We start from the raw sequence: 25,790 nt of genomic DNA on the forward strand, positions 1-25,790 counted from the left end.
ATTAATATCATTATTTTTATTTAACAGATGAGAAAACTGAGGTCCCAAGAGGTATGCAGGAGTCTCAATTTAGAAGGCACCTCAGGAGTCATTGGTTCCTACTTCATTTTTCAGATGAGGAAAAGGGGACCTAGAGATATTATTGATTTGTGTAAGGTCATATAGGTAGTAAGGAGCAGAGCAGAGATCTGAACCCAGATCCTCTGATTCCAAATCAATGAAATGCACTCTTCATCACACTACACAACTTCCTTATGACTTGCTCAAGGTCACATAGATAGTGGAGTACTCTGGAACCCAGTGAGTGAATAGGAAGTCTGGCATTCTTACCCTGCCAGATCACTGCTAGGAATAGGGGATATGGTCTGGAAGAAAATCTGGCAGTCAACAAACATTTACTAAATACCTACTATGTGCCAAGCAATATGCTAACTACTGAAGAGATGAAGAAAGGCAACAAAAACTAGTCTCTGCTCTCAAGGAGTTCACAGTCCAGTATGGGAGACAGTATGAAAATAATCAAGCAAAAACAAGATGTAGACAAGATAAATTGGAGATAATCAATGGCAGGTAGGCCAGTAGAGATTCCTGGAGGTTCCAAAAACAGTTATTTCTTAAACTGATTTAAGGAAGGGGCTATTCCTTCAGGCTCCAAGTTGATTCTGGTGTGGGAGGAAGCACAGCTCCTGAATCAATGCCATCTCTGTTTTCTCCCTTGCTGCTATGATCATCCATGCTGAGCAAGTTTTCTCCCAGCATTTCAGCTTGAGCAATCTGGGTCTCAGGATTTCCAACTGAACAGGAGCAAGGCTGGGTAGGATTCCTTCCTTCCTTCCTTCCTTCCTTCCTTCCTTCCTTCCTTCCTTCCTTCCTTCCTTCCTTCCTTCCTTCCTTCCTTCCTTCCTTCCTTCCTTCCTTCCTTCCTTCTTTCCTTCCTTCCTTCCTTCCTTCCTTCCTTCCTTCCTTCCTTCCTTCCTTCCTTCCTTCCTTCCTTCCTTCCTTCCTTCCTTCCTTCCTTCCTTCCTTCCTTCCTTCCTTCCTCCCTCCCTCCCTCCCTCCCTCCCTTCCTCCCTCCCTCCCTTCTTCCCTCCTTCCTTCCTTCCATCCTCCCATTCTTCCTTCCATCCTTCCTTCCTTCCTTCCTTCCTTCCTTCCTTCCTTCCTTCCTTCCTTCCTTCCTTCCTTCCTTCCTTCCTTCCTTCCTTCCCTCCTTCCTTCCTTCCTTCCTTCCCTCCTTCCTTTTTTTCATAGATATTGTTTTTTCCCAGTTACATGTAATAACAGTTTCCAACATATATTTTCTGAAATTATATGATCCAAATTGTCTCCCTCCTTCTGCCCCTCTTGAAGAAGGCAAATATTTGATCTGGGTTATATATGTATTATTATTGGGCAAGATTACTACTATTTTTATACACGATGGAATTATTGCTGAATTTGGACTTCAGAGGTCTGGATTCTCTAGTCTACACTTTCCAGCTGCGTGACTTTGGCCAAATCCTTTCCTCCCTCTGAGTTTCAGTTTTCACCTCTGTGAAGCAGGGGTAAGAATGCTACCTCACTGGGGTATGGTGAGGCAGAAAGTGCCCAGCAAACTTTAAATCACAATAAAAAGGTGAGCTATGATTATCCTCTAACTTCAATTTGATTCAACAAACATGAATTAAGCATCATGATCCAGGACAGCAGTGCCACTAGGGGCACAAAGGCAAAAGTGGCTGCTCCAGAGAAGCTGTTATTCTAATGGAATTAGGATGGGCATCATCTATCCCAAGTCTCCTGAGGTTAGTCAGGTGGAAGCTAAATAGTTAGGTAGTTCACTGAATCTGTCTGGATGAAGTCATCTGAGGAAATTCTCCTGGGGATGGATGGGGTCCTGTCGGGCAAAGGGATTGCTTGGAGACCCTGGAGGGAGATGAGGTGGAGAAGACCTTAGAGAGAAGACTCACCTTGAAGAAGGTCATGGTGGCCCCATCCTTGACTGCCCCATACTCAATTTTGGTCTGCTTGGCCAGGTCATCTGCCGAGTCAATGGGAGACTCCATCCGCTCCACAGTGAGGAAGGCCGCCAGATTGGCTGTGTATGAAGAGATGATGATCAGCGTGAAGAACCACCAGATGCCGCCAATGATCCGCGTGGACAGGGCTTTGGGCATCAGTTCAGAGCCTGGGAGGAAGGAAGGAAAATGCAAATGTTACTACATCTGAATCCATAAACTATCAAAGCTGGGAGGGGTCTTAGAGTTCAGTTAATACAATTCCCTCATTTATAGAGAAGGAAACTTAAGGCTAGAGAAGGGAAGGGCTTTGCCCAGATAAAGTCACAACTAGAACCCAGGTCTCTTGGCTCTCATTTCAATGATTTTAAATTTTAATTGTTTTCTACCAAGTCTTCTTAATTATATTTTTATAGTATTAGTTGCATTCAAACCTTTCTGACTTTTCACATGGTAGCTGCCTCATTTACATCTTTTGTAGATCTTGCCTATACGATTACAACAGCATCTGCTTCAGATCTCTCCCTTCTCTGATTCATATCTTTTTTTTTTAAACCTCTACCTTCTGTCTTATCGGTTCTAAGGCAGAAGAGTGGAAAGGGCAGGCAAAGGAGGTTAAGTGACTTGTTCAGAGTCACATAGCTAGGAAGTGTCTGAGGTCACATTTGAACCCAGGACTTCATGTTTCCAGGACTGGCTTTCAATCCACTAAACCACCTACTGGCTGCCAATTCATATCTTCTACCTAAAAGCCAAAGTGATCTTCCTTAAGTGCTCGTCACGCACTTACTCCAGAAACTTCAATGGTTCCCTATCACCTATAAGAGAAAATATAAACTTTGGAATTTCAAACCATTCCCTCCAGCTAGCTGACTCCAATCTGGCATTTTCTCTTTTCCTCACACAAAACATCCCAGCTCAGTCTTTGTGCCTTTGTGCCTTTGCTTTGTCCATCCTCCTTTTTGCTTGGACTGATTGTCTTCCTCATCTCTGCCTCTTATTTTCTTCTTCAAGACCCAGTTCAAGCACCACCTTCTAGACGAAGTCTTCCTTGACAGCCTTTCTCTAAATCCTTGTGCCTTTTGAAAACAACTTTATATCGATTTTTGTATATTTGAAATATACTTATCTATATTTTCGTCATTCCCCAGCCTCCTTTGAGGGCAAAGACTTTTCCATTGTTTTGTTTTGGTATCCCTATCATCTAGGAGAGTACTTGAACATAATAAGTGCTTCATAAAGTTGATTGATTATTATTATGGTTAATAAAATGTCATTTAACATAGTGTTTTGAGGCTAGCAACATTTCATACATGTTTGTATGTGTTTATATATGTATATGTATGTAGCTAGGTGGCACAGTGGCTAAAGTGCCAGGTCTAGATCAGGAAGACCTGAGTTCAAGTCAGACCTCAGATACACACTGTGGGACTCCTGGCAAATCTTGTTTGCCTCAGTTTCCTCATCTGTAAAATGAGTCAGAAAAGGAATGGCAAACCACTTCAGTATTTCTGCTAAGAAAACCCCAAATGGAGTCACAAAAAATCAGGTATGATTGAAATGATTGAACAACATATATATATATATATACACACACATACATATATACATGCATACATATATACACACATGTATGTATGTATATGTGTCTATATGTATACATTGTCTCAAAAGTCTTTGTGCTGTTTTAAGCTTATAAGCTCACAACTGCAAAAAGACTTCTGGGGCACCCTGTTCTCTTACATTCTCTTACATCTCTCTCTTACATTTGATCCTTACAACAACCCTGGAAAGTAGGGGCTATGATTATTCTTATTTTACAGAGGGAATACAGCTGAGATTGAGAGTTAAGTGACCTGTCCAGCATCATAGATCTAGTTAGTATCTAAGGTACAAATTCAAGTCCATTGCTTTCTCCTTTATGCCATTTAAGCTTTCTAATTTAACATAGGAATGAAAAAAAAAAACCCCAACCCTTAGCTAGAAAGTCCAGACTTCTTGAATTCCTATATTGGCTTTGTTTCCTCCTTGCTGTGTGACCTTGGGCTAGTTACTTCCCCTTTTGGGGCATCTGCTTCTTTATCTATAGAATAGGGGGATTCATTCCTCCTCTAGCTCTGGCTCACATGGAAAGTGTGAAGACAAGATGAGAGAATCTACAAGAAGATGCTTTGGACATGAAAGGTCTGTAGAAATATAAGGCAACTATCATGCATGAAGGGGAAAAATAAACATTTTGGGGGAAGCATTTTTGTCACTTTCTTTATCTCTGACCTTGGGTGTGGGGCATAATTTGGAGGAAACCTTCAAACTGAAATAATTAACTAGGCTGCTTTCAAGAGATTTAAATAACGAGTGACTCCTGAACTTCCCAGAATATTTGGTCCCACAATTTTAAAAGCTTCTGCTTTGATATGAAATGGCTGTTTTCTTTTTTTTCTCTCAAAGAAATCACTCGAGGGAGAGTTTTTTCAAATATACAACTATTTTTTTCCTCTCTCCTAATCAAAATGGGTGAAGGGGAATGAATACATCAGGGGATAAGGGGGGAAGATATCAGGGGACAGAGCTTTGAAGAGTGAGAGCAGCAGGAGAGGGGGAGAAGGAGTCATTACCACGTCCAGGGGGGACAAGGTCTCTAACAACTGTCATTGAATGGTGATGATGGATGGATGAAGTTGTATGTAAGGCTCTCAGGCATCTATTAAAAGAGGGGAAATAACAAGGTGCTCCACTCCTCCCCCCTTCCTAGGAGACATCCATTTCAAAGGGGTTTCCAAGCATTCTGCATTGGACTGAAGAGAGGCTAAAACACTGGCTAGGACATCTTGGTAGGTGATGATAATACCTCCTTGAACTAAATCAGAGGTTCTTAATTTGGATCCATGGACCACTGTGGTTTGTGGATAGATTACAAAGAGGTCTGGGAACTTGGAGGGGAAAATTACAACTCCACCATATAATTGGGGTTTTAAAAATATTTTTATTGTATTTAAAACCAATATTCTGAGAAGAGATACATGGGTACCAGACTACCAAAAGAGACTATGACCCAAAGAGTTTAAGGACCCCTAAACTAAATGATGTGGGAGATTTCTTTCAGCATTCATTCCACTCCTGCCCACACTGGACTCTGTACTTCCATAATTCTCTACCCTCTTCCAAAATTCCCCTACCCTGCCAGATGAAGACAGTGGAATGAGCATCAGACCTGAGGTCAAGAGGTTTGCATCTCAGCTCTGCAGCTTACAGGAAATGTGATTCCCTATTTCTGAACCCATTTCTTCTCTCTCTCTGTCTCTGTCTCTCTCTCTCTTTGTCTATCTTTTTGTCTCTGTCTCTGTCTCTGTCTCTATTTCTCTCTCTCTCTCTCTCTCTCTCTCTCTCTCTCTCTCTCTCTCTCTCTCTCTCTCTCTCCCCTCCCTTTCCCTCTCCCATTCCCTCTCCCTCTCCCTCTCCCTTTACCCCTCCCTCTCTCTCTTCTCTTCTCTCTGTCTGTCTGTCTGTCTGTCTGTCTCCTCATATATGTATCATTGGCATTCTTTATATTCCCAATAGCACAGTTGTCATTCAGTTGTTTCAGTCATGTCAGACTCTTCATGACCCCATTTTTGGGGTTTCTTGGCAAAGAGACTGGAGTACTACCCCATTTCTTTCTTCAGCTCAGTTGAAAGGTCAGGAAATTGAGACAAACTGGATTAAATGACTTGCCCAAGGTCATACAATTATTAAGTGTCTGAGGCTGGATTTGAACTCAGGTTTTGCTGACTCCAGGAGAAGCACTGTGCCTAGTACAGTGCCTGGCACATAGTAGGCACTCAGTAAAAGCTGGTTGATCTACATGAAATTGTGAAGAGAGAAATGAGCAGAACCAAGAGAACATTATATACAGCAACAGAAAAATTATTTGAAGAACAACTGTGAATGTCCATTTCCAGAGAAAACTGATAAACAGAAACAAGTAAGATACAGTTTTATACATACATATATCTTTTTGTCAGATGATGCCTTCTCTAGTGCAAGGAAATGGAGGTAAGGGGAGGGAGGGAGATCCTTGGGAATTTTAATGTAACAAACAAACAAATTAAAAAACTTGAATGCTAGTTGACTGACAATCACCAATCCATTAAGAGGTACTTTGCTAAGCATTTACTTATGTGCCAGGCACTGTGCAAGGCACAAAGGATAGAAGGATAAAGAAAAAAAAAAACCCAGTCCAGTCCCTACTCATAAGCAGTTTATATTCTAATGGGGTGGGAGATAACAAGGACATAGAAAAATAGAGAAAGCATCGATATCTTAACTGTAAAAAGAGAATATTGCCACTAGCATTAAGAGCCCCCTGGCCTGTTGTGAGAAAAAGTCCTCTATAAATTGGAAGTACTTCAGTGCTCTGAAGCACTGAAGACCTAGAAGATATTGGGAGCTAGAGAGATGAGCGTGATTCTTTTTTCATTGTTATTTTATCCCTGCTGACCTGCTCCTGGGCTCAAGCAACTTATGCTTTCAAGTATTCCTAATATTCCCCTCCTTCTGTCAGTCTTCCAGGTACCCAGGTTCACAATCTTCACTTCATCCTCCAAATAATAATAAGAATTTACTAGAATTCCTATGACTCTTCCAGGTTTTTTACAATGATTTCCGAATATTACCTCATTTGATCCTCAAAACAGCCCTGGAAGGCAAGTGCTATAATTATCTTGATTTTAGAGTTGGGGAAACTGAGGTAGACAGTCATTAGGAGACTTGCCCAGGGTAACATGGCTGGTCTGGGTCAGGGAGAGAGAATAAATCTTTATTAAGGGCTTACTATGTGACAGGCATTGTGCTAAACACTTTTATAGATATTAATTTATGAGGACAACTAAGAGGCTCAGTGGGTAGACAGTCAGGTTTGGAGATGGGACTTCTGGGTTCAGATCTGACCTCATACACTTCCTGACCCTGGACAAGTCACTTAACCCCCATTGCCTGGCTCTTACCACTCTTCTGCCTTGGAAATAATACTAAGTATTGATTCTAAGACAGAAGGTAAGGGTCTATACGTAGATCTTTCTATATATGTACATATAGAGGTATATCTCAATGTATATATATTTCATTCAATCCTTGTAGCAACCATGGGAGGTAGGTGCTTTTATGATCTTCATTTTATGGTTGAGGAGATGAGGCAGACAGAGGTCAAATGACTTGTCCAAGGTCACTCAAATGGTGTTAAAGCCAGATTTGAACTCTGGTCTTCTTGAGCCTAACACTCTCTCTACTACTTGACTGTCTATAGCTTCTCCATGGCAAAACCTTGCTATTTCTTCCTCCTGAACATCTCTCACATATATCCCCTGCTCTCCACCCATACAGTCACCACCTTAGATCATATCAATCCTTACCTATACTACTGAAGCAGCCCCCTTTTCATTCTCCTTGCTTCATGTTCCTCTTTTCCAATCTGTCAAAAGTGATTTCTCTGAATCATAGCTTTGACCATGTCACCTCTTCCCCCTTCTATAAACTCCAGGGGCTTCCTATTCCCCTAGGATCCAAAATAAACTCTTTGCATCATGGTTATATCCTACCTTTCCATCCTAATACACTCTTTAAAGAAATCCTTGTCTTCTGTCTAAGTATTGATTCTGAGGTGGAAGAGAAGTTCTTAAGAGTTAGGCAGTTGGGGTTAAGTGACTTGCCCAAGGTCACACAATTAGGAAGTATGTGAGGTCAGATTTGAACCCAGGTCCTCCTGACTCTAGGTCTGGCACTCTTCTACTGTGCTATCTAACTACCTTTGTAATACACTCTTTCATACAGTCTTTAGTCCAGTCAAAGTATTTTTTTCCTTGATGGCTCATATATGAAATTCTCCATCCCATCTCTGTGCATGAGAAATGCACTCCCTTCTTATGAGCCATCTTTTGGCATCCCTGGCTTCCTTCAAGACTCACCTCAAGTACTAACTTCTGTTTGAACCCCTTTTCTGACCCTCTAGCTGCTCATGCCTTCCCCTCCAAGGGAGACAGATTGCTATATGAAGATGTTCTGTCTGCTGTTGACTGTAAGCTCTCTGAGGAAGGGACCCCGTTGTCTTTGTCTTTGTATCTCTAGCACCTACTGAGTCAAATTCCTGGCACACAGGACATGCCTAACACATTCTTGTCGACTAACAATCGATCGATGTTTATAGAATCCAAGCTTTGGCAGATCCTACCAAGCTGGAGCGGGTTTGAATTTGGCCTCAGCGATAGACCTGTGTGTCAATTAACAGTCTTGGGACTAGCCAGAATACGAATTGTTTCAGTTATGTCATCTCAAAAAGGTCGTCTACAAAGGAGTGGAGAGATTGGGCACCTAGCATGAGACTTTGTACACAGTAGATGCTTATTAAGTGCTCATATAATCACTCACACTGGTAAAATGATTATTCCTTGATATATTGTAATTTTCTATCTTGTTGGATAGGTGATATCATCTCTGTAGGCACTCTATTTACTGGAGAGAGGTTATTGTTATTGTAACCACTACCATGACTACTATTACTACTATAAACCTCTTTGGGACTCAGTGTACTCATCTGCAAAATGGTGACAATAACACTCGCACCACCTCTCTTGTGATGGAAAGCTGCTTATGAACCTTAGGAGACAACACTCATCAATTTAGAGTTGAAAAAGACCAGAGGCTGACATACTTGTCCAACTCTTTCATTTTTACAAATGAGGAAACTGAGTCCTTAATGTATCATGGAGTTGGGTGTTATCATCATCATTCAGTGTGTTTTTCTCTAGTGGAAAGGCTTTCATAAGGCAGAATGATACTGGATTACTGGAATCACTCTGGATTTAACATTACAAGACCCAGGTTCAACTCCTGACTTTGCCACCTATTATTTATGTTATCCTTCTGGCCTCAGTTTCTTGGAATGAAGGGTTCAAATAGATAATCTCTGAGGTCCCTCGATTCTAAATCTATGACCCATAGGCTTCCTGTGTTGATCTTGTCACAACTTTGATATGAGGCTTAGAGTTTATGGAAGGAAAAGTGATTTCTGCAGTCAACTCTTACTGGCCATGCATCTGGAGAGAGGCAATAGAACTGATCATCTGAAACTGGCAATAATGTCAAAGTCCTGGGTTCTTAGGATCATCGATTTAGAGTTGGAAGAGATCTTACAGGTCATTCAGTCCAGTCTCTCTCATTTTTTTAAGCCTTTGCCTTCCATCTTAGAATTGATAGCAAGTATTGGTTCCCAGACAGAAGAGAGGCAAAGGCTAGGCAATTGGGGTTTAGTGACTTACCCAGAATCCCATAGCTAAGAAGTGTCTGAGATCATATTTGAACCCAAGACTTCCCATCTCCAAGCCTGGTTCTCTATCCATTGAACCACCTAATCTCTCCCATTTTACTGATGAAGAAGAAACTGTGTTAAGAAACTTGCCCAGGGACATCTGAAGCAAAATTCAAACCTGAGATGTTCATAATGCTAGTCAGTCAACAAGCATTTATTAAGGTCCTACTGCATGCCAGGCACTGTGTAGCTAGGGCTACAATAATAATAAAAAACCCAGTCCCTGCAGGATCTCACATTTTAATGGGAGAAGATGACAGCGAAACAACTATATACATATGACAAGATATATGCAGAATAAATTGGGGATATTCCACAGAAGGAAGGTGCTAGTATTAAGGGGGGCTGGAAAGGCTTCCAGTAGATGAGACTTTAGCTGGAGCCTGAAGACAGGCAGGAGATGGAGGTGAGGAGTCTAATGCTCTGGCTCTGCTCTCCCACACGGCCTCTCATTTCAGTATGGTTTGGGATGCACTGTGCATTTTGATTTTCTCATACCAAATTTCCCTTTCAAATGATGCTTTTCCTCAGATTGCCACAAAACATAAAAATGTCAGAGCTGGAAAGCTTAGGACATAGAATATCACAGCTTGAAGGGGATTTGAAACATAAAGCATAGAATATTGGAGTGTAGACCTTAGTTTACTCATCTGTGAAATGGAGGAAATGAGACTTTTAGTACCTGCCTCCTGAAGATGTGTGAACACCTTTAGAACCTTAAACATAGAACATGACATATCATCAGGGCCAGGAAAGACTTAAGGAACCATTTAGTGCAACCCCCTCACTTTACAGAGGAGAAAATCTATCAAGTGGGAGGGACTGTCAAGTAGAAGAGGGATTACATGTCTTTAGTTTAGCCTGAGAGGGCAGAACCAGGAGCAATGGGTTTAGATAGGGGAGAGGGGTAGTGGTAGGGATTTGGGTACCAGCTCAAAGAAAGGAAGGATTTCCCCACCATCAGAGCTGTCAAAGCAAGGGAGAATGGGGGTCTCCTTCATGGGACATGGAGGAAGCTGGGTAACCACCTTTTTCAGGAACATTGGCATTGCTATTTAGGTGCAAGTGGGGTCTGAGGTCCTTCTCTACACCGAGATTTCATGGCTATGTGTATTTCAGCCAAGTGTTCCTACATGGATAGGCTTCATACAGAAGCCACTTGTGGCTAAGGGGGACTGATTGTCATGAAACAGAGATCAGGTAGGGAGACAGAAAGGATCCTGCCCTTCCCCCCAATAACACCTCCTGAAGACCACCCTGAATCTGCCTTGACTCCTCTGTAGGGTGACTGCCAGGGTTAATGCATCTGTTTTCCTTTTCTCCCCTTGGAGAGATTTCCTTGTACATGAAAGCTAAGCTGCTTGCCTCATTTGACCCATTAGAAGGAGCTCTTGGGGTTGGGGCATTGGACATGATCTGGAGCCCATTCTGTGCAGGGAGGCCCCCATCAGGGGTATCTTGGGGACCAAGCTATGCGGCAGGGTGTCCATGGTTTTATCTCTCCAGAAGAGCTCCAAGATACCCCCCTCATGCTCCCAATTCTCTGTTGAAACCTACTTCTGAAAGCTCCAAGGGGAAGACTTGGCTTCCTTTGCCTTTCTCCTACCCCCAACCTTTGACAATAAGGGCCTTTGATGGGAGGAGAGATGGAGAGGCTCGGGGCTTTAGAGGAGGAGTGATTGAAGGCCTTTGGGCAAGGACTTCACATAATTGGAAACAGTAGCAGTAGAGTGGCATCCCTACAGAAATCCTAGCAAGAGCTCCTAATAGACAGTCCTCATTAACTAAGAGACAGACAGACAGAGACAGAGAGACAGAGAGAGATAGAGAAAGAAAGGAGTGACAGAGAGAAAGGGAGAGAGAGGGAGGGAGAGAGAGAGACAGACAGACAGACAGACAAGACAGACAGAGATAGAGAGAGAGAGAGACAGAGAGATAGAGAAAGAAAGGAGTGAGAGAAAGGGAGAGGGAGAGGAAGAGGAAGAGAGAAAGAGAGCGGGAGGGAGGAGACAGAGAGAGAGAGAAAGAAAGGAGTAAGAGAGAAAGGGAGAGAGAGAGGGAGAGAAAGACTGACAGAGACAGACAAAGATAGAGATAGAGACAGAGACAGAGAGAGATAGACAGAGAGACAGAAAGAAATGAGTGAGAGAGAAAAAGGGAGAGAGAGAGAGACAGACCGACAGACAATACAGACAGAGATAGAGAAATACAGACAGAGACAGAGAGAGATAGAGATAGAGAGAGAGAGAGAGAGAGAGAGAGAGAGAGAGAGAGAGAGAGAGAGAGAGAGAGAGAGAGAGGAGAAAGGGAGAGAGACAGAGAGGGAGAGAGAGAGACAGAGAGAGAGAGAGAGAGAGAGAGAGAGAGAGAGAGAGAGAGAGAGAGAGAGAGAGAGAGAGAGAGAGGGAGAGAGAGAGAGAGAGAGAGAGAGAGAGAGAGAGAGAGAGAGAGAGAGAGAGAGAGAGAGAGAGAGAGAGAGAGGAGAGAGGGAGAGAGACAGAGAGGGAGAGAGACAGAGACAGACAGACAGACAGTGAGAGAGAGACAGAAAGATAGAGAGAGACAGAGAGACAGAGAGGGAGAGAGAGAGAGAGAGAGAGAGAGAGAGAGAGAGAGAGAGAGAGAGAGAGAGAGAGAGAGAGAGAGAGAGAGAGAGAGAGAGAGAGAGAGAGAGAGAGAGAGAAGAAAGAGAACAAGAAGGGAGGGGGAGGGTACTCATCAGCCAGGCAATTGCCAGGCCTCTTTTTCAAGCTCTGCTCCTGTCTTGGCTCAATGAGTTTAAGCTCATTTGCTATTTTGAATGTTTCTCCTAATGAACCGAGGCTAAGCCGAGGGCAGCTCTCTGGGCCAGAGGGAGGGGAGCAGGCAGGAAGAGGGGGAGCAAAGTAGACTATTCTGTGGATGTTCTAAAGCCACAGAGTTAGGAAGTGCTTCATAAATACTTGATGACTGACAGGGGCCCCTCCCCAGGGAGGGCTTCATATGGAAAGAGCTTCGATCCCCAGGATGGCCTACCAGGGAGTTTCTGCTCAAGTCTCTCTTCCTTCCTGCTGCCTAAATGAAGGAGCATGGGTTAGTTGACCTTTCAGGGTCCTTTCAATTTATCCTGTATTTCTATGGTGCATATTTCCTAGCATCACAAAATCACAGAATTTCAGAGTAAGAAGTATTTTCTGTGACAGTCATATCTGACAGGACTCCTACAGTAAAGCATTCCTGGGGGAGTGGAGAATCAGGTAGCTCGTTCAGCCTAGAGATGAGAGGTCCTGGGTTCAAATCTAGCCTTAGACAGGTCCCCGATGTGTGACCCTGGGCATGCCACTTAACTCCCACTGCCTAATACACACTGTTCTTCTGCTTTGGAACCAATACACAATATTGATTCTAAAATGGAAGGGGATGGTTTAAACACATTCCTGGGGAAAAATTCTGGGCATCAAGGTGATGTAGTAGAGTGCTGGTCCTAAAATCAGGAGTTCAAACCCAACTTCAGACCCTCATTAGCTGTGTGCCCAAGAGCAATTAATTTAAAGTCTACTTCATTTTTCTCATCTTTAAAATGGGTATAAATAACAGCACCTACCATCTAGGGTTGTTATGAAGATCCAAAGAGATATATCTTTTTTTTTTTTAAATCCTCACCTTCCTTCTTGGAATCAACACTGTGTATTAGTTCCAAGGCAGAAGAGTGGTAAGGGCTAGGCAATGGGGGTGAAGTGACTTGCCCAAGGTCACACAGCTGGGAAGTGTCTGAGGCCAGAACTAAAGAGATATTTTTAAAGGACTTAGTAAACTGTAAAATTCTAGCTATTATGATAGTGATGGTGAAGATGCTGGTGATGATGTCAATGGTGACAACGGTGGTGACATAAATTAATTTCATCCTAGGCTGGGTCTCTACAATGGGTCTGTGACCCATCACAAGGTCCTTCTTAAACTCACAGCATCTCATACACATAGTCTGGTCATTATATTCCTTGATTTGGGCTTGGAACAGAAGAGAGGACATGATGACAGAAAGAGATCAAAAAGGGACCACAGCATCCCAGGACTGGAAGAGACTTTGGGGTTCACCTAGTCAAAACTCTCATCCCAGGCAAAAATCCCTTTCTTTGGAGGAGAGGGCCCCGTCTTGTTGTGTGGGTCAAGCTGGCCCCTTGGCTAAGGTCTGGGCTTGATCAGCCCTGACCCAGAGCAAGTGAGAGAGGGAGGGGAAGCACTGGGGCTTGGGGGTGATCTTACCTTGCTGCATCAGGGAGCCCATCCCAAACCAGAAGCTGTTGAGTAAAGTGAAGTTGTTCTCCACGACGTCGGAGCCAGGATTGCAGGGATGTGCATCATACCATTCATAGGGGCTGAACCTGTGGAGGACAGGGGAGAGGGGGTCTGTGAGACTGGGAGAAGAGGGTGGGAGATGGTACAAGGAAGGGGGCTCAGGGAAACACAGGGAGGAGTGGTGATCTGAGACACGAGAAGGGACAAGGGAGACCAGATGAGCACCTGACACCTCCCACAATGACAGAGCAGAACAAGACTGAGCAGTCGGAGAGCTGGTTAAAGGCTCTGATTAGGGAGTAACAATTAGAAAACTGATGACTCAGAGCTCTGTTTATAGTCCCATGAGAAGGAAAGCTAAGCCTTAAATGCAGGAGTAACAGCAGAGAAGTGTTGGCCGAGGCCGAGTCCCTTCTATAAAATGCAAAACTGGAGATTAAAATGAGCCAATGGAAATTCAAAAATTCAAATACATCCTAATGACCATCAGGAAAAGAAGGATGGCGAATTATGCTTGTATTGTTTTAAATGAACCATGAGAAGCCTTGAAGATAGCCATGCAAAGGGAACTCAAGTTGGTGGCTTTGCCAACTTTCTTTCCATGATAGACCATGAGACTGTGCTGGCCCGTGAGCCAAGACCCTGCTCCCAGGGGTCTGCCCTCTCTCTGACTGAGTTAATAGTTTCACAGCCATGGAGATATATCTCCTCAGGATCACAACCTCTCCTGAGCAATTGGATCCAAGGCCTAATTGGTGTAATTGCCTTCAAGCCAGATGGGCTAATTACTCTCCCCTTTTCCTCCCTCAGAAGAACTCAAAAGCGATAGAAGCCTGAGTCTAGCTCTGCTCCCTGCCACCATCTTGCCCAATTGTCAGATGAAAGTTGGGTTGGTACTAGGACAGGGACTTAGAGTAGAGTGGGATCTCTGGGAATAGCCTCCAGTCAAAGTAGGATGAATGAGGCAACTAGGTAGCACAGTGGATAGGGGACCTGGGTTCAAATCTGACCTCAGATACTTCCTAGCTATGTGATCCTGGGTGAGTCACTTAATCCCAATTGCCTAGCCCTTGCCACCCTTCTGCTTTAGAATTTATACTAGAGAAGAAGATAAGGCTTAAAAAAGAGGGGGAGCAAATATCAAGATAGGATCTTTGAAGGCTGGGCTCTCAAGAACTACTTGGGGTTGGGGTTTGTTCCATCAATTCAAGTCAATAAGCATCTATTAAGCACCTGTTGTGTGCCAGGAACTGTGATAAGGACCAGGAATAGACAAACAACCAGCCAACAAATGGCTCTGAAGATAGACAGCCAGACTAGCAATACACTACTTCAGCAATATCAGAACCAGGAGAATGAACAAGTAACAATCACAAACTACCAGGTCTGGAATCCATGGCTCCCCTGTGGCACCAGTAATATAGTCTGAAAATGGGGCAAGGCTGTGGATCCCAGGCAATCATGGATAAGAAGATTAGCAGGGTACAGTGGGGAGATTGCAGAAATTTACCTTTGAACTTGGAATCATGGGAAATGCATCTGAATCCCACCTCTACTACTGATCATCTATGTAATCTCAGTCATGTTGCTTAGCCTCTCTTGGACCTATTTTCCTCTTCTGCAAAGTGAAGGGGTTGGACTAGATGATTTTTGAGATCCTTTCCTACTTAAAGTCAAAGATGGAAGGGACTTCAGGATCCAGTTTGCCTCATTTTAGAAATGGGGAAACTGAGGTCAAGAGAGGTTAAGTGACTTGGCCAAAAGTCATACAACTATCATGAAGTAGTGGAGCTGGTATCTGAATTCAAATCTCTTTCCAGTTCTCCCACCAAGCTCACATTTTTTCCTTTCCCTTTTCTTAAAGTCTATGGAGATGTCAAAGCTGCTTTGAATTCACTTCTCTTTCTTCTATCAGACTGTGAACTTCCAGAGAACAGAGATTGTGTTCTTTGTCTTTCTTTGTAACCTCTGGGTTTAACACAATGCCTGGCATATAGCTGACATTCAATGAATGCTTGTTGACTTGACCTGACTAGAGCACACTGTCTATTAGTCCAGTAAGACTTCCTGAATGAGATATAGCTTAGATCAAAGAACATCAGTAGAAAAGACAGGAAACTATTATAGCTCTGGGTGAAATAAGAAGTTCAAGATTTCATAACCTCCTTCACTAGATTAGCAAACTGAGGCATGCAGAGGTTATTACTTAAATGTCAAAGCTGAGAATCAAACCCAAGTTCTTTCCCTTCTATCAGCTTTACAACTTCCTGTTTATCTTCCTTAGATGACCACTCATTCCACAGCTTCTGCAAACTCTCCTTCAGGAAGTCTTTCTGGATTGTTCCTAGGAGAAGTACTCTATCAGATGGCCCATCAGATTAGGAGCTAAAAGGCTTCAGGCTAGTTTATGGTAGAAGGACATGAAGTGAAGTCATAAAAGGGGAAAATCAGTTTCCTGGATCCTAGGGAGGAAGCCAGAGAGAGAGACAGAGAGACATACAGAGACAGAGACAGAGAGACAGAGAGGAGAGACAGACACAGACAGAGACAGACAGACAGACAGATAGAAACAGAGAGAGAAATACAGAAAGAGAGAGAGCCCACTGACTGGCACTGCTCACATTACAAGGAGTGTTCAGACAATTACAAAGTTTCCAGAAAGTGTCTCTCGGGCTTTCAAAGGCTTGAGGAATCATTAAAAAGGCAAGAGGTGGAATGAAGGCTCTCATTGTAGGGAACATCTTTGGGTCTGGCAACAGGGCTGGCAACTCAGGTAGAGCTGTGAATGCTGAACCTGAGGTCCAGCCTAGAGCTGGTCTCCCCTTTTCAGAACTAAGGGGCTTAGAGCAAAAAGCCTTGTTGACCAAGGACATTCTCATCAAATGCCTCTTTCTTTTGGTCTTTCAGTGAGAGTGGGGAAGTATTTCAAAGAAAGCCCCAAAGAAAAGTCCCAAACTTCAAATTCTTAGGTCAAATCTCTTTAGAGAAGGCTCTGATGAAGGGCTTGACACCTCCTTAGACTTCAAAAGGAAAACGAGAGGCAGGAAAGGATAAATATGGGCCTTATGGAAAAATGTGGGGGAGGACAGTAAGGAACCAGCTGGAGCAGGCTGAACCAACACATGGGCCCTCACTGACAGCTCATAACTCCTGTTCTGCCCCAAATGTCTCAAGACCAGGAAAATGACTCAGGAGCTAGAGCTTAGCCCTGTTCTCTATTCAGCCCCTCAGGGGCTTAGAGAAGGGCTTTAGGATGGAGGTCAATATTGTGACTCCAGAAAGAACACTGGGGTTAGGGGTCCCAAGTTTGAATCCAATCTCTGACATATAATAGCTCTGTGACTGCCCCATGTCTTGGTTTATTCTTCTGTAAAATGGGAATGATAGCCTTTGCATGAGCTACACCACAGGATTAGTATGGGTAAAGAACTTTGCAAACCTTCAAGTGCTATAGAAATGAAAATTGTTACTATGATTATTGTCTCATCTCTCTTAACAGAATTCAGATAGGAATAGTCTTGGGTAAATTGCTAGCTATCCTACTGCTATTCTTTTGTTTGTAATAGTCTAAGGACTACTAAAACAATTGCTTTTTGTAGTTTTTTTTTTAAGGATTAGGATTTAAGCTTATCCTTGGTACAGCTCTGTTGTAATATATGATCACAGGGTTGATATACACCTTGTCCTGTTCTCAGTATGTTTTTGATCTCTGCTAGGTCTCTACATTTTGAAAACATTTAATTCTATGTAGCTTGGCGATTATGAGTCTTTGATGTGGTAATATCTATTAAAAACATCATTCTTAAGCTTTTATGGATCAATGTCATGATGAGGCAATTATGGGCAATGGTGTGGTCTTTGATAATGGTCCAGATTGAGTACAGTTTATAGGCTGAATTCTACAAGATATTCTGAAGTCTGTATTGGTTGAATGGGAATATTATACAGTAGTCAATGAAAGATAAAGAGCTCCTGATATATAATTCTAGCTACCAGGTCACAAGTTCCTAGGTATTGGGTGGGTGCTAATTCTTTACAGCCTATGGTAATATGTAATTAGTTTCTACCATTTCCTTGCATAAACTACATCGGTCACTAGGTCTTGACTAATTAAGGATAAATTTGTTAATTCCAGGTGCTAATGACCCGATCCTGAATCACCATTACAAACCCCTCCATTTCCACAAGTATTTACATCATTCAGCCACTAGTTCAATGTTCCATTATTGACATATTGCTAGCTCATGTGGAGTTCATGTGGATGACATCCATGAAGAATCTTTTGATTCCAGTCTTGGATCTTATCCTTTTCATAGAATCCATCCAGAGGTAAACAGCTTTCAGTTATATTTGCAAATCTAATATTATTTGCTATCAGCCTTTATTATTGCTCATTGAAGTGATGTCTGCTTGTTCCAAAAGATTTCTTTAGGTCTTCTCCTGATTGATCAAATTCTCTAAATATACCTATAAACTTTCTTCCTCATTTTTGGTTGAGGAAGTGCTCATCTTTCTATAATAGCTGCCTTAGGATTATGTGTTTCATTAATATTATATAGGTTTTTGTGATGATACTTTCCAAATCTGTTATTGACAGTTTCATAGTTCCAAAAGTATATATTAGCCCTGGTCTTGCATATGTGTTCTTCCCATACAACTTTTATGTCAGAATGCTAATAGGCTTCTTTTTGAAGTCTCTATGTCTGATGTTTCTTGTCTGGAGGATACCAAGGTATTTGTAGGTATCACCTTCAACCACTGGTTCAATGTGACTTCTAGATTTAAGCTTGAAGCCTTCAGCCTCTATCTTTCATTGGCATATATTATGATTTTTGTATTTTGGGGATCCGAGAGAAATGTTTATATCATTGAGCCAGATTCGATGAGAAGGGGCTGTTTAATGTTTTTCCATTGAACTATATAGCTTGACTTTATTCATATTACCCAGTGATTATTAGTGTTTTGTTTCAACTTTCCCCTTAATTTAAAAACTATGGTTAGTACTATTTAGGAAAAATAATACTATATATAAGGTCAGATAGTCTCATGTGGACTTAATTGGTTTCCTTCTCAAATGCCATGTTCTATATAAATTATTATTGACATTATTGTGTTGATAGGATGTTTTTACATAGAAAACAGTTTTCTACATGGTCATCAAATGCTACAGTTCTCACTATACTTGGATCTATTTTATATATTTGCATTATATAAATAAGCCATAAGTAAAAAATTGAATCAAATGTTCTGAAATAATCAACAAAGGGGGTGTAAACCTCATGACATTTAGGAGCAGCTTGTTCTTTAAATACCGAATTGACAATGAGTTGCTCTTTACATCCTCTGGGACTTTTAACACATTCTTTTTGTTCATCAGAAAATATATTGTTTTCTTGCATTAATAGATTTTTAAAGAAGATGCCAACTGTAAATACTTTTTAATAAAGTACATAAGCATATAAGTGACGTGCATTGAAAGAGATATCTGGGGTTCTCCTCTTTTAATAAAAGATATGTAATTTCTCATTAAGAATGAAGGAAAGAATTTTTAAAGCATTTATTAAGCACTTACTATGTGCATAGCATTATGTTGAATGCTGGAGATACAAAGAGAAATGTGGAGACAGTTCCTCCTCTCAAAGAGTTCACAGTCTAATGGAAGAGACAACACATAAAGGAGATTTCAAGTCAGGTGACAAAATCTCATGGTCTTTAGGGTGCAGTAGTAAAGCAATAGGTAATGTATTTTATTTAATGCCATGTTTACTGACAAAATAAGATCTGTTTCTGATGTTGACCCAGTCGACAGAACTTTGGTGGTAGGAACTTTCTTTTCTGGCTCTTGGTTGATGAGGAGGCAAGGAGTTGTAACATCTGCATTAGCAGGGGCCAGATCACATCTCCAGATGGGTTTCTTTCCAGGATTATGGCTGTGTAATCTGGATTGGAAGTAGGACTACAGTGATCTGGCATTGCCATTCCCAACACTCTTGGGTTCTGGAATGCCTCCATCAGAGTAAGAGGGAAGGTGGTGATTGGAGGGGGTGGTGGTGGTGGTTTAACTTGCTTAGCACATGCTTTCTCCTCTCTCCTTCAAGGTACCTTGCTACTTCAGCTGATTGATGGACTGGTGGGATCAAACCTGTATCTGAAAGCAAGCTGGTAAAGTCCTTTGCCACTGTGCAATATTTCATCAACAACTGAAATGTTTGAGCCAGCAATTTTGTCTTTGATGGTCCCACTGCTTTCTAGTTTTGCCAAGAATCTTAAGTTGTAGTCAGTTCCCTTAAGACCACAGTTCTGCCATTCATTACATTGGTGATGTGAACATTGTTTGGTATTTGTTTGATCCAACTTAAATTTCTATTGTGTTACTCTTATGACTAGAAAGATAATTGCATCTTGTCCATATCTTTTTTCCTCTGTTTTTGTTGTTGTTGTTGTTGCTTTAATTCTCAAGTCCTCGATGTTGAATTTTTGTTGGGTTTTGTTTTTTAACTGCTTTTACTACTTTTAAACTTCTATAAAGGAATCTCAAATTCCTGGCATCCTTTTGCTTTTCTGGATTCTTTTCTACATGTTTATTTGTTGCCTTTAACTGAGCAATATAATCATAATAGCTAGCATTTATATAGTACCTTAAGATTTGCAAAGTACTTTAAAATATTATTTAATTTGATACTCAGAACAATTCTAGAAAGTAGGTGCTATTATTCACATTTTACAGATGAGAAAACTGAAGGTAGGCTAAGGATGTCTTGCCTAGGATCACACAGCTAATAAGAGTTTTGGACTGGATATGAATTTGAGTCTTGTCTCCAGGTCCAGTGCTCTGGACATTGGACGCCTGGAAATCTGAATATGACATTCAAATTTTCTAATCCATGGACCAATCAGATATTGTTCTAATGTCCCAGTGCTTTTCTACACATCTTCAATGGCTCTCTCAAGTCACTTCTGCCATGGTAGTGTTTAATGCCTCTATTTCTTGATAGCTCCACCCTTTCTCCTTGGTTTCTTACCATGGCAACAACTTCTAAATATACTGCTAAATATAGATCTTAAAATGCCTTTATACTTTCTATCAAATACTATGGGACAATGAGTTTGTTCAAAATGGCTATACCAGACAACAGCTTTAAAATATTACTCTTTTTAAGTCTGTTAGTTGGATTTATGGTGTCAAAATCCAATGGGACTTCTCAGAATTCCAGTCATAGTATATATGTTTCCTTTTCAAAATCACATAAAGTATCAGGACTGGCTCATCCTTTTCTAGATTGGGAATAATTTCTGAAGTCAGCATTAAATGAAGATTTTCAGTGACTTCATGGTTTTTAATTGTTTCTTCTTCATATTTTAGTGGCACCTTCATTTCATTTCTTTTTTTAAGCCTTACCTTCCATCTTAGAACCAATATTAAGTATTGGTTCCAAGGCAGAAGAGAGGTAAAGGCTAGGCAATGGGATTAAGTGACTTGCAGAGGGCCCCACAACTAGGAAGAGTCTGGGGTCAGATTTGACCCCAGGATCTCCTGTCTCTAGACTTAGGCTCTAGATCTAATGAGCCACCTAGCTGCCTCTGACACTTTAATTTTGTCTCCTATTTTGTCCACTCTAGGGTTTGGGATAAAGTTAATTTTTGTGATTGCCTTGCACCAGATAGTAAAATGTTGCGCAACTTGCAGATGAGGGTACCCCTGACAAAAAGCAGTACCTTGTTCTGCTTTGGTGAGATCTGTTGCTCATTGATTCCCATTTTACCATTTGCAGATGATGTTTTCAGTTACTTTCACAAACACTTCTGGTTTGCTAGCTTTAGTGGTCAACTCCATCTGTGTGTGTGTGTATGTGTGTATGTGTGTGTGTGCATGTATACGTGTGTGCAAGCACATGCTTCCTTCTCTTTAGAAAAGTAGTGGTGGTACACTATGGTGGAAAGAATGTACAAACATCTTCAGCAGAGAGGAAATTTATTAGAATTTCTAGGATGTTCTATTGAGTCTTGCCTTCTTCTGATACCAGAATGTAAATATATGTTTAGCTTCACTATCTTCATTGTCAAGCTGATCATCACAATGGTTTTGAGTAGGGCCAGGCTTCAACTGTATGCTGCCCCAAGTATTTCTTCATAGGAAATTTCTATCCCACTGGCTGAGGTGCTGACCCATTAAAGGGTCAGAACCCAGAGCTAGTGTTCTCAGGACACAGAATGTGCCCCCATACATGACTCTGGCTGACTTTCCCTTGATCACCACCTCCCTCCCATCCCAACCTCAAAACATGGATAATGGGTTGGGCTTTAAGGGGAATGATTATTATTCCAGATAATATATGAAAAGTAGCTGCATATCTGGGTTATGGTCTCTGAACTGGTCTGAAATGCTAGCCATTATCCCTCTTGCCCCCATCCTTTCCCTCTGGCTCTTTAGGATTTCTGATCTGGACTAATATTGGCCCTCTGAGCTTTGGGATTCTTGTCACATAGGGATAAAAAACACCCCAGGGGCCATTTATTCATCAGTCAGTGTGTCTCATTCTGGCCCTAGACTTGAGACCAAAGTCAAGGGGATTCTCCTATAGGAGCCAGATGAAGGTGGGGAGGGGGAAGGTGCCAAACCTATCACTTGCCTGGAGGAGGAAGAAAGTTCAAGGTCATGTCCAAGTGTGAGCCAGATGTGCTGGAACAGATGAGGGAAACAGCAATGGCCCCTGAAACAGTGCAAGGTCTCCAAGGTCAGAGGTATGACTTGGACAGGACTGGTTTCCAGAAAAGACCCACAAAAAGACAGTGGTTCCCCTCTGACAAGGGTGAGATTGAGAAGTCTTCTACTTAATCCCCAGGACCTGAACTGCCTATAAGATACAGGTCTGAGCCTCAGTATTTTCAATCTCCTTGGGAGGGAGGGCTCTCTGGGAAGGAGCTGGGTAAGCTCCAAACTCCCAGCTGAGTTCCCTCAAAATTTTTCTTCCTTTTTGGCTGCCCTAGAATTAGAGTTGGAAACGTTTTAAGAGCTCAAAAGGAACTCAGAGACTACCTGGTCCAATCCTCTTATTTTGGATATGGGGACACTGAGATTCAAAGGTTAAGTCTCAGGATACATAGTGAAGGGTTGTATGTATGTATGAATATGAGTTTATGTGTGTGAGTGGGTATATTTTATTTCTTTGTATTTATAAGATTAGAAGTAGAGTGACAGTGTAAAAAGTGCTGGACTTGTAGTCAGAACATTCAAGTTAGAATTACTTCTTTGTCATTTACTATCTATATGACAGGGAAAATCATTTATCCTCTTTAAGCTTCAGCTTCCCTATCTCTTGTACAGTGTCTATATTGAAAATGCCCAGCATTTAAAGAAAACTTTAAGGTTTGTAAAGCACTTTCTATATTATCTCATATGATTTTCATAATAATCCTGAGAGGTAGGTGCTGTTATCATCCCCATTTTATAGATGAGAAAATTGAAGCCAAGAGAGGTTAAATGACTTGCTCAGAGCTATTTGGCCAGTAAAGATCTGAGGCAGGATTCAAACTCAAGTCTTTCTGATTCCAAGTCCATCCCTTTCACATGGTCTACCTCAAATGATTTTTGTGAAGTTTGGATTAGGTAGATGAAGGCATGTAGATAAAGGACTTTCTAAACTTCTAAACCTGCACATAAGGCAACTATTATTAAGTAAGAACAGACAGGATACCAGCTCACCTGAGAGGACTCAATGATGGCAGCAATCTCCTCCTCAACTCTGTTGCTGAGAATGGAACACTGTGTGGGTGTTCCCAACCCAGACTCTACATGACCCCTTGTTCTAGTTAGAGAGAAGGAATTAAAATGCCCCTTGTACCCCATTTCCCAGCCTCCTCAGGCCCCATAATAATGGAAGGGAAGATCAGTAACATCACTATTATTTTCTGAGAAACCAAGGGCATAAGCCAGTGACTATCTGCAAAGTGTTCTTCACCTAGTCTAGTTAATCCAGAGCTAGAGCTGGGAGCTCTGATCCTTTGATCCCTAGGTTGTATGGTGCCAAGAGGAGGCTGTGGCAGGAGTCAGAACATTGAATTCCCATTTGGTCTATTTCGCATCTGCTGGTATCAGGGACCCTGTCACACTGAGACATGACTGGGAGGGGTGAGAGTTGTCTAAAGGAAGGCAACTGGCAGTGAATTGGTTAAGAAGCAACTAGTGAACAGCTCCCTGATTCATGGAACTTCAGAATCATGAGAGAAGCCAGAGGTCATCTAGTTCATCCCTCAGTTGAAGCATGAATCCCCTCTATAGCTTCCTAGCATAAGCTCATTAAGTGTCTGATCAAATTTCTTCAGGGATGAGGAACCTATAAACTTGTCAGGAAACTCCTTCCATGTTTAGGAATACAATCAAATTTAACAGGCATTTGTACAATGTACTGGGTCTGAAGTCCAGAAGAGCCAAATTCAAATCTTGCTCCTCATATTTAGTAACTGACTGGAAAAATGTAACCTCTGTCTGCCTCAGTTTCCTCATCTATTAAATGAGGGGGCTGGATAAAATGGCTTCTAATGTCCCTTTTGGTTCTAAATCTATGACCCCATTATCCTATGCCTACTATGTATACTATGTATAAAGTACTATGTATAAAGTGCTGTACTTTGTGTTTGGGATAAAAATACACAATCCCTGCCCTCAGAGAGCTTATATTCTACTGGATGTTGAACCTAAATCTGCTGTTCCCTATATTTCTTTTCCTGGTTCTGTTTTCTGAAGCCAACCAGAAAAAGTCTCATCCTTTCTCTTCATGGTGGTCCTTTAGATACTGACAGCTTTCAGATCCCCATTAAATTTTCTCTATTCCATGCTTCCTTCCTACTTCCTTCATTAAACCCTTGGAGGATTCCCAGTCTCTTCCCTATCTTGGCTTCTCCCTTTGCCCTCCATGACCATTCATCCTAACCCTTCCCTGAACTTCACTAGTATTTACTTGATCTAACAGAGCTGGCAGTGGTTTCTCAGAAACTTGAACAGGCTCTGACATTTGAATTAGTTACATTAGTTGAAGAAGTAAAAACCATGGTGTATGTACATCTGACCTTGTCCAGAGACCTGATCCTTCCCTGACCTCATTAGAAATCCCTCTCCCCAGATACTCTCAGAAAGACCTTTTTTCATAAACTCCTTTGCAAGCATCTTTCTCCTTTAATTACCCAAGAGACACCTTCAGATCTTGGTTTAGCTCAGATTTACCACCTCTAACCTCAACAAACACAGATCTCCCTGGGCTCTTTACCCCACTTCCCTTGCTTGCCTTGATTCATAGACACCACCCTCCCTAGATTCCATGAACCTATCTTTCTCCCTGAACATGTGGCCAAGCAGCTATTCCCTTGTGTGTTCAGTAGACATCAGTGCTCCCATTTTCTTCCTTAAGCTTCAGACCTTTCCTTGCTATAGACAGTTCAGAGAATTTCTAGTCCCTACCTCTGAATCTGCAGTATCAGTCACCAAGGGGCTATTGCTGATCTCTCCTAGCCTCACTAAAAAGCTGCTTTTCTGTGTGCTAACACAGAGGAGTCTCAGAAAGCATGTGACTGCCTTCTCAAATTGCCTTTACTGAGCAGCAAAGCCTAGCCTTTGGTTAAGATCCTATGACTTCTCTTGGGTTAGCAAAGTGACTAATGTTCTAGCAGAGGCAGAAGCTAGACATGACATCCAGCCAACAGAAGGCTGTTGCTTTGTGGAAGGGCTTGGGGTTTGAGGTCATGACTGAGAAGGTGGCCAAGAGTAGCTTGAGGTGGCTGCTTTGACTCTGGTTGGTAATTGTAGGGGAAAACAGAAGTGTGGAGAAATTAACAAGCACATATGAATGTATATATACATCCTAAACCTTACACTCTATGCACTAGTGCACATGAGCACATGAACACATGTACATGAATATATGTGTGATGGATGCATGGGTACATGGTTATTTGTATGTGTGGCATGTAGAGAGTATATCCTTTGTGCTATGAGAGTTTTCTGACAGAGGCTAAATCTCACTGGCCCTTGCCCTCCTAAAGCAATCTCAGCGTGGCAATAGAACTTGGCTGCTTCTAGCAGCAGTAAGGGTGGTTAACTTCCAGAGATCCATCTTAAGTTGCCCACTCAGTCCTCTTTTGAATGGCATGGATGGTCCCCATCCATGAGACAGAGCCTAGAGCTT

At 41.9% G+C, this 25,790-nt stretch overlaps 1 protein-coding gene across 2 annotated transcripts in view; it reads right to left on the minus strand.

Moving 5' to 3' along the window:
* Positions 1-25,790, minus strand: part of GRIK3 (glutamate ionotropic receptor kainate type subunit 3) — a 344,698-nt gene that overhangs the window by 29,304 nt on the left and 289,604 nt on the right. For both annotated transcript variants that reach the window (XM_001380822.4, XM_056795163.1), the window contains exons 12-13: positions 13,579-13,697; positions 1,950-2,167 (exon numbers count right to left, since the gene is read on the minus strand). In XM_001380822.4, the coding sequence (XP_001380859.1) occupies positions 1,950-2,167; positions 13,579-13,697 (337 nt within the window). The remainder of the gene's footprint in view (positions 1-1,949; positions 2,168-13,578; positions 13,698-25,790) is intronic.

The sequence above is a fragment of the Monodelphis domestica genome, chromosome 4, assembly GCF_027887165.1.
Source record: "Monodelphis domestica isolate mMonDom1 chromosome 4, mMonDom1.pri, whole genome shotgun sequence".
Taxonomy (NCBI): domain Eukaryota; kingdom Metazoa; phylum Chordata; class Mammalia; order Didelphimorphia; family Didelphidae; genus Monodelphis; species Monodelphis domestica.